The sequence below is a fragment of the Megalopta genalis genome, chromosome 2, assembly GCF_051020955.1.
Source record: "Megalopta genalis isolate 19385.01 chromosome 2, iyMegGena1_principal, whole genome shotgun sequence".
NCBI lineage: Eukaryota > Metazoa > Arthropoda > Insecta > Hymenoptera > Halictidae > Megalopta > Megalopta genalis.
The window spans coordinates 38,639,729-38,650,026 of record NC_135014.1 but is presented as its reverse complement, the minus strand read 5'-3'; the positions used below and the strand labels follow the sequence as shown (position 1 = coordinate 38,650,026).

General features: G+C 33.8%; 1 protein-coding gene across 2 annotated transcripts in view; it reads right to left on the bottom strand.

The window, feature by feature from the left end:
* Positions 1–330: 330 nt before the first annotated feature.
* nAChRalpha4 (nicotinic acetylcholine receptor alpha4) overlaps positions 331–10,298 on the bottom strand; it is a 297,477-nt gene continuing 287,509 nt past the window's right edge. For both annotated transcript variants that reach the window (XM_033478915.2, XM_033478916.2), the window contains exon 12: positions 331–9,023. In XM_033478915.2, coding sequence (XP_033334806.1) covers positions 8,832–9,023 — 192 coding nt within the window. In that variant the 3' untranslated portion in view covers positions 331–8,831. The remainder of the gene's footprint in view (positions 9,024–10,298) is intronic.

Below are 10,298 nucleotides of genomic sequence, written 5' to 3'. Positions count from 1 at the left end.
TTTTTAAGTAATGTAACATTAAATCTCTAAGTTTATTTTGAATATTCTAACAAACACCAAAACTCCAGAACTACAAAACTCCAAATTTAATTTTGAGTAACATAATATTAAATCTCAGTACCGTGATATTAAATTTTTAATTTTATTTTTCAGTATATAACGTTAAATATCAATCATTATTCATTACTTTTCATTTATTATTAATAACGTTAATAGCCAATAAATAGCCAGTAAATACAAAGCAAATAAAAGATTTATAGCGTAAGATAAATTCAGAGATAATTGCTGTAAAAATGTATATCGATAACAGTGTAAAATAACAGAAGAAGGTTTCTACGACAACAAGTTTTATTCTTCGAATGCTTTCGTCAAGCATGATTACAAAACCAAGCAACAAGAATCTCGTCCTTACATCATGTAGTCTTAGAACGACGGTCATCGATAATTCATAGGTACATATTTAACAAACGCTATACATAGTATTGGTATCTAACGATGGTAATCAATACTTCGATAATTTTCAACGTTTACTTTTACTTTTCTCTGCACATTAGTTTTCCTCAATTTTCATAGCGCTAGCACTATTTAGTACACTTGTTTACTATAATTAATCGTTAATTATGAAATTCATACCGTCATTCTTACTCATTCTTAGCCTACGTTACTAAAACGTTCTCCGTTATCAATAATTTTCTCAGCTACTTGTTTTCATTAATACTACGAGACAATCGCGCCCATTATTCCGTCTTTCTTTTTTTCCTTTCTTTATTTTTTTCTTACCACGCCGGAAGCTTCGTTTATCTCGTGTACAATTCATTTCGAGGAACGAGTCGAACTTTTTTTTGTTTCCATCACGGACAGATGATCGATTGTGTTATGATTAAGTGAATCAAATGTGTCTCCGCAATAACAAATTAAGGCAAGCGTCATTGCAATTTATGTCCATGAACCCCAATTTTCTTGAATCATCAAAATACTATCTTTAATATCAAATATTCGACGGAAATAGTGAATGCAATTATTGAAAATGTATTTTGATCATCCATTAAAAAAAAAGTTCAATTCTTCTGAATAACAATAAAACATGATAGTTATAATAATACACGAGATAAGTTATGCAAGTGTAGATTAATGGATAAAATGTATTAATTGTGTTATATATAATTTATAGAATAAAAATATGTCAGACATTAAAAGTGTGATATAATTATGTGATATAATATTAGATAAAAATATCTTAGTTACTGAAAATGCCATATAATTATTAAATTGAATAAATATTTCATAGTCTCTGAGAATACATATAATTATTAAATTGAATACAAATATTTCCATCACTGAAAAAAACATCTCAGATTTGAATATTTCATTTGAGCTAGTCTAACAAGAATTTTGTCTTCTTTGTGGCAAAAGAAACTGTAAAGCGAAGAGTCGGATAACATGTAGAAATGTTTTTCTCGAATTTCAATAATGAATTTCAATTATATATCATTCTTTGTGATTGTTCTTTTGGTATTGATCTTTTCCAAGAAGATCGCTATAAAATAAAATAGTTATTCCACTATTCGAAAATTACATTATCCGTACTGCTATCAATTTTCCTAATAAATTAGAATAATCGTATAATTTTGCTTTATATTATTTCATGCGTTTATGACAAAACTTTGTTTTTATCGTTTACACGTAAATAGTATGCGATATATTGCCTATTGACATGAAGTAAAATTAATGTTTCGTGGACACAATGTTTTGAAACTTAAATTCAAGTTCAAGACCAAACTATTGATTTCAAATTGAAATTTCATATAAGCGAAATGAAAATCCGAATGTATTTTAAACTATCCATTTCGAAGTCAAATTCATCCTTTGGCATCCAAACTCAAATTATAATTGCAGATCTTCAACAGATTCGAATTACAACTTAAGTGTTAAATAAATAAAATAATTTAATCGCAATTTCGTAATGACATCGTATAAACGTGAATACTGTTTCTACAATTTAATATTTTTGGATAAATGGTGATATTTGAAATCGCAAACGAATACTTCAATTGTAACTTAAAGTTCTAGATATCTTGTGTGAATAATAAAAATAGGTAATGCTAATTTTTTATTGCGGAGAGTAGCTCTAGTCGAAGGCCACTATAACCGACGATGACAGCATATTATCATAAACTTGCAAATGTTTATGCAGAATCACACTTTCATAAAATAATTTACAAAAGCTGAAATCGAACAGAAGTCTGTCTTCTTCATTAAGTACTAAACCAACATAAATTAATAGCGAAACAAGCATATCATTAAAACATTTCTGATATTTTGTTTCACCGAATCGTCTACTCAATGCATAAACATTTTCAGTAGTATTAATTTATTCTACGTTGTACAGGGAAAATCATACGCTCGTAAAAATTTAATATTGCAATAATCGATGGGTATGCTTACTAGGAAAATGCAGTTAATCATAAGCCATTTAGATAAGAATCATGTCTTCAAATACAATTTCGAATTTTCAAGGATTTATATTTTATTGGTATCAATTCTAGCTGTCAGGTAGAAATATTTTCCGCGGTGATTAACACTTTATTTACCGGAAGTTTATTAATAGTTCTTTTAAAATAATAAAACTGTATCTAAGAAAAGCTTGATAATTTTCTATTTAAATAATAATTTCAATGGAATTTGTTGCGTTATATTAATCAAAATAATTTGATGGATTTTGGATCGATCAGAATATTGTCATTTTTGAACAATTATTTAATAAATTCTTAAACATCTGTGAATAACAGACATCATCGTGATTGGCAACGAATGAAATGAACCATTAATGGCTGTTGCCTTCGAAAATTTGAGTAATAATTATTACCATTGAAAAAATGAATCAATCTAAGTAACGCTTCAAATACATCACCCTATATATGTAGAAACAAACATTTGTGATCTTGTATTTGGCATTTTGTTCATGCGAAGACAAAATGGCTGACAACGCAGTAACATAACTCGAATGCGTTACATTCGCAATTGTTTATTACAGTCATTCAAATGCTCACGTGAAACTGTTACCAAATTTCCAAAACCATTCGAAGCCCTAGCTCACAAAAGTCAATTCGCTGAACTATGACATTTGCACATTATGTTTTATATTAGTACATGACTTGACGAGTAATGATCTCTCTCCAAGCGAGTTACTCGATAGAAGAAAACGAACACCATTTATACAGAACCCAGAAGTTGTAACTGAATGAATTTTATGAATTTTCGACACGAATGCTCGAATCGAATCGATCGAAAGTTAGATCATCCGAAATAAACGATCGAATGGAACTCATAGGAATTGTACAATCAAAAAGGACAGAAATTAGTTTGATTTGTTCGTTGTCATTGATAAATAAAACTTACAAGTATGTTTTCGCTACCGACCATCATCGTGTCCTGAACAATATCCTGGGACACCCCAGGTTCTCGAAATGGTAAAAAAAGTCCAATTTATAGCCTCTGACTTATGTTACGGTTTGTCTATGTACACATTATTTACACCTTACGGTTAGTTAGTTTCTTCTATGTCGCTATTACCTAACTAGATACCACTTGCTCTTCGCTTCAAATATTATCAGCTTTCCTCGCCAGGAATAGCAGTCACTTGTATCCCGATCGCCCATCCCTAACAATAATTAAACGTCTGCGATTCATTAACAACTGTTAAAATATCAAAGTAACAATAGCTGACTATCGGTGGAATAATCTACTATTGTCAAAGTGAAACTTTAAGGTTCGTTATTGTAGCATCGAGCTAACGACCCGGCACACAGTGACTAATTCCAGTGATTCGGTCAAGTATAATTGAAATATTCGATATTACTGTATATGTGGACAGGAAACAATATTAACATAGCGTATCGAATAATTCGCTGATTATCGATCCCTCTCAAATAGTCTTTTTAATTGGTTTCTCCATTTCTGCATAAGAAAGGACTATTGCAAGCTTTCATTCATATTTTTAGTTACCAAATAAGTAATTATAAATTAATTAATTAGCTATGATTATAAATCATGTTCACATTCTTAATCAGCAAAGATAGAGGTTACAGTGAACGTGTGACAGTTGAACAATTACTTTTCGAATCGCAATATTAACAATCCAGGATAATAGTAACAGAAAGTAAATAGTATTACAAATCCAATAGTATCCGATTAGAAAATATATTTTGTCATGAGTTAAACAGAATTTCTTATTCCGTTATTATTCCGATCGCTTTTATCGTACTCAGTCACTTAAAAAGGGGAACAAGTTCGACGCTAGCTACCCCGTTGTATCACTGGCATTGGTCACCGCGTGTCAGCTGTTTTCAACACACTAACGAATAATTACGACGTTACACGTAAAGTAGTAACCGACTCTATCATAGAAAATTGTGTGCGTTCTTCCCTATTACTCTAGTGCAAAGTAAATTTCTTATTTATTTTGTTCGTTCCTCTAAGGGGGAGTTCTGGTTTCAGGCTAACCACGATCGACGAAACAGACCCCGCTCCACTTCACCGTATTTCGGCGTTTTCTGGACGATTTATCGATCAGGTAGCGAATATGTTTACTCGTGTTCAAATACTACATCTCCGGAGACCGATCCTTCGGTCGCTCGACATTATTCATACAACGCATCTTCCCGGTCAATACATACCCTATCCGCCAATTGCATCTGGAAGATTCTAACGACGTCAAAAACTGTACTCGTTACCAGCATTAATTGATAAACAGAGATGCCCAGCCAGTGTATAAACTCGAGATGCACAACCTAGGACGACGCACCAGTGGCGAATCCTATTTATGATAAAACTGTTGTCGATCGCACGATCCGCAGGTGACTGTTCCACCACGACGAGGTACTACAAGTAGCGTATATATTTCATGCGCGTTCGGTATAATAAAAGCCTTGTAGGTAGCGTAACCGACTGGTGGTCGTCGTGGAAATATGAAAATTTCGTTGGCGTCGAAACGCCGCCGATCACCGTGTACACACGGTTTATAACAGAAGTGTTCGCGGTCATCGTTTATCAATTAACCCTCGTAGCCATCATTGCTTCAGTCACTGGCTGACGAAGAATCGAGGATTTCACCAGTACAACGATACAAAAAACATCTCTCACGCTAACAACACTCTCTAATGGCAGTATTTACGTAATACCGATATACAGTTCATCCTACAAATGTATTTACAAATCCAACGTGACGTAAGGCATCTTACTTTGGATGCGTTCGAACTACGATTCTCAGCTATGAACATGCCTAAGGACGTCGAAGAATTCGAGATTCGCGACTGGACGCCAACGTTCGACCGTGCTATTCGCCGAAAATGCTCAAGCATCGTTTCATAAAGTTGTACGGTACTAGCGCCAATTCCTGCACACACGACTCTGGGTCAGCGAAACCAGATGAAGACTTCTTTCCCGTATTGCCAGGGAATTGATGGCGCGTGTGGTTCCCCGTTCATCGCACCCTCGCTCCGCAATTATCCACAAGCTACTTTCTTCCCCACTCGTATCGAAGACTCTCGGATTTCAGAACACTGAATTGATGAGGATGCGTCGTGACCAAAAAGCTGACCTACGCATTGTCACCTGACGATACTAGGTCTAGTGCTGTTACGTATCCCCTTTGCTACTCTTCAGTTTGTCGGCGTTTACGGGGAAAGGCTTACGGGGGATGGGAGGAAGAAGATTCCCCGCGCGGCATCAATTCTCTGGCAACACAGCTTTTTTCCCCCATGTGTTTCCAAAACATGTTACAATGAGAACTATTTAACTTGGATACTTTAAAAAGAATATATGTATACATCTAGATACTTATCTTGCAAAAATTAACAACATATTAAAATCGAGCATTAAAATTGTTTTGCGTATTGAAATTTTGTTACATATGTCCTCTTGGAACTGAATAGATAGTACGCACTTACATACTAGCATAGCTTATACATCTTGGCCACGCGTGACCTCACGTAGATGATTTATTTTTTCTTCAGAGAAATTATCCGAAGCCGCGTCTATAGATACACATATATGATCTACCAACCATGCATGTCACGGCCTCATCTATTTCCCTCATTGGAAATAGGTTGGAGCATGTTACGCAGTCGAAGGGGAAGAAAAACGTGTAGGAGTTGGGGCTCTTACTGTAGATCCAGTATGGTCGTCCGATAGCTTAAGCTGAGGAATCGCGGATTCTCCGACGCGAGTATCAGTCCGCTTGCACGACAATGCGCAACTAACGATCATTAACTGCGATAGTAGGATGTTTATACATGGCGCGTGATTGGACAAAGAAACGGTCGAACCTAATGAAGAGACAAAACGATGACAAACCCACAGTAACATTAACCACGTACTACGGCATTGAACAACGACGTCATCGGTTGTTCAATCAGCTACATCTATCAGCTTTAGAATTCGTATGCTTTACTTGTTCTTACCATACTATTGGTTATTATTATTGTAATGTCTCGCGTGTTTCGATTCTTTCGTTACAAAATACAGCATTCTCACCGAGACTAATGTTATCCGTAACGAAACTTCACTCAACCTTAAGCTGCGTGCACCGAACAGCAGGGACAAATGATTATTCTCACCGAACGATTTCGATAACTGGTGTTACATGGTCACGCTTGTCGCAACGCCTTTCATCGATCACCTTCGAAAAGCATCGGTCACTCTTAAATAATTGGTAAAGAGTGTTGTGAGGTGTGTGATCCGAACAAAGAACGTGTTAGAAATATTTCTAAAACAGCATATTCGGTAGCGTGACCAGCAAGTGCCGATTATTAAATGACAATGAAACCCTTAAGCGTAAGGTAGCATACGCGAGGTCACTTCATAATGAACAGTAAAAATTTGTAGAAATATTATATATCGATGGCTATTTTTTTGTGAAATTAAAAGTAATGCATTTCATTTATGTTTCATTTGGGACATCGTTAATGTTAACATTTCACATTTTTAGATGGGACACTTCCAATACTTGAAAATTACAATTTTGCATCATTTTGAAAGTCCAGATAAATAACAATTTGAGTTTTACGAACAAGGACATCAAAAGTTAGTGAAGAATTTATGTATAATTAAGAAGAAACCGTTGTTTTGCATTTTGATTCAGTTGGCTCGAAACAATGCACAATATGAATCACAGAAGCATCAATAAATAAAGAATCTAAGAAATTAAAATTGTTTAAACGTATCTAATATATGCAAGATGTTGTATGATTTGATAGTTCGTGATACAAAGATTAATAATATTTCATGAATATCTCAATTACGAATTTTGCGACATTAAGAGTTAATGAACCGAGACACATTTCTAGCGAGATGAACGTGTAATAATTAAAAAGTACTTAATAGTATCTTACAAAACAATATTGAGAATTTCGAGTGATATTTCGTTACATTCATACATGATCCATGATCTCTCTTTCTTAAAGATACATTCGTACAAACGGTTATGTACGTTCCTAAATGATTAATGCTAATCGATTATACATTAAGTTACACACTAAATTCGTGTCGTACAACGAGCTACCTACAATCGTGATGCCTAAGAATAATTTATTTTCTTAACGTGTCGGATAAACGGTATTATATAAAACACGCGACCGTACGACAATTTTATTCGTAAATGTTTATAACCCTTGGTCGATCGATCGATTTTCACAATAGTTAACACTTTTTACTTTACCTCAATCTGCGACGTGAGAGTCAAGGGTTTAACTAAATTATTTATTACCTTTACTTAACTTGTTGCTTTAAACCCGATTAAGTAGTGGCAGCTTCATATTACGATTTACTTGAGCAGACTATATAGGTATAAGTTTCTTCAAAATGGTGTCGTTCGCTGTTCACCGTGACGACACACTCGAATTTAAGTCAGGAATCAATGACCACGAGTCATTCGTTTCGAGTCGATGGTGATGAAATGAAGGAAGATTCCGAGAGCTTCTTTCCCTTTTCACGACGAACGTGTCTGAATTACTAACTGAAATCAACTTTGCCAATGTACTGATTATTGTTCGTACGCGATGAAGTAGTTATTATTTTACAGTTAATGTACTTGCACAAAGTCTTCGTCGATTGCAATTCCGAAGGAATTTACTGAAATATGATTTAGCGATTTTTTGCAACATTTCCTTCAATTGTCACTATCGAATATTAATGAAACATAGTAAAGAGAACATAGTTAGAAAATGTGATATTATAAATACGCGTTTGTTACAATTAATATCAGATGTAATGATATAAATTATTCTGTATAAAGTTTAAGAAATATTCTAGAATTAATATATTGTTAAATAAATTAAGTATATTAAACCATTATTTCGAAGCTATACTTAAAAACCGTTGTAATATCATATATTGAAGATTTATGAATTCAATTGGCATTCGCTACTTCTATTAAACTTCGCTCATTCGTCAATTAATTATTGTTTCCTACCTGCAAGTTATTGAAAGTTAGCAGGAGTTTCGAACATTCTTGACTGAGTGTTATTGACAGCACTTTACATACAACATTATGGTCAAGAATAATTATTGTTCATTAACGTGAAGAAAGCAATTCGAAAATGTTTCCATCGAATCTCCCTTCATCTTGGTTTGCTTCGCGTCCTGTACTTGGTGTACGTCGTATACTTTACAATCGTCTTAGAAAATGGAGCCCTTTTACCGTAATTTCGTTATTGAACGTCGCTGGAAGTCGCTGGAAGTCCTAAGGCTAGGATGGGTTTCCGGGTTGGTAGTGCGTTACTTCCGGTTCTTGGTCCTTAGTTTTTCTCCACGGTGCAGGGCTCAGGCATGGACTATTGCGGCGGACAGTTCACTACTGTGGTGGTTGCGAAATCACTGAATTTTTTATCAATTGGTACCCTGTCGTCGTAGAGTGTCGGAGCTTGCAGGATGATCCCAGCTGTACCAACAAAGACTGCCAGAGTGAAGATCCAGAGGAACAGTCTGTCTAGGACCATCGCCACGTACTTCCAGTCCTCCTTCACCTTTTTACGAAGTAGGAAAATTCAATGTTGAATTTTATTACGCGATTGTGGTGGAGTTCATGTCTTTTGCAAGCAGACCGTGATATTATAATCTAGGATTGATGTTAGTTATCATTAGACTGCGGATATTTATGCGAAGTCAAAATTACTTATGTTAATTGTAAGAAACGTAAGCCTTTTGAAACCAACTTTAATAAGTTCTACATAATATAAAAGTATTTTCAAATTTTTCTCATGTCTTCGCAGTTTTCTATTTAACTTTTAGTTATTTTTGTTAATAATATATAAAATCGGCCGTCTAGTTATGATACAGATGTCGCGGCAAAAATTAATCCTTCCACATTCACTTATTTAAATGCTTTTGCAGACCATATTTGTCTTTTTCGCAAGTAGGAGTAACCCTTATACAGGCTTTAATTATCTTTTCGCAAATCACGTTCATCTTTTTACACATAAAATAAAATGTTGTTCATTTTTTAAAATTGATATGAAATTATATACTTATTTATAAAACACTACGTATATCATTACAAAGAATCTATCTTTGTCAATATTCAATAATTATTTATAAATGTTATCCAATTTTCGATTTTAATATTAATTTTATTAGAAATAATTACGCAAAAGTAAATTAAATTAAAATAACAGTGAATTTTATTTGCAAAACGGTGAACAAGGCTTGTGAAAGAGTTAATTTTATTTACATAAATAGAATATGATCTGGAAAAGGATCAACTTTGTAAGCAAAATAGTGAATATGATCTACAACAGGATTCATTGTATTTGCAAATGAGTGAATATGATCTACAAAAGGATTCATTTTATTTATAAAACGATTGTGAAGTCTTGGCTGATAAAACACATTCATAATTCTTTTCATAAAATTCTCCTTCAAAATGATTTAAATAGAAAACAAAGTTGGCTTCTATGAAAGACACAATAACAGCAGAATAAGAGGAAAAACAGAGGATGGAAATGAACAGAGAAGTACTTTGAATGAAAAGGATCGTGAAAACAACAAAAGCAAGTACAGGAATAGAAAATATAATGACAAAGAAGATAAGAAGTATTATTGCGATGAATGCCTCAATTGATCAGTTCTAACAAACGATTGAGTATATAAAGACTGCATTATATAACAGAATTTATACGTTTGTTATCGATTTAAAACCGAAAAAATAATATTAACTAGACTGCAGATTTTATGCATTTATGACGAAATTGAGCATGTGCAATTTAAGGTGTCAGGGAGAAAAAATTAAATAGATAATGCCA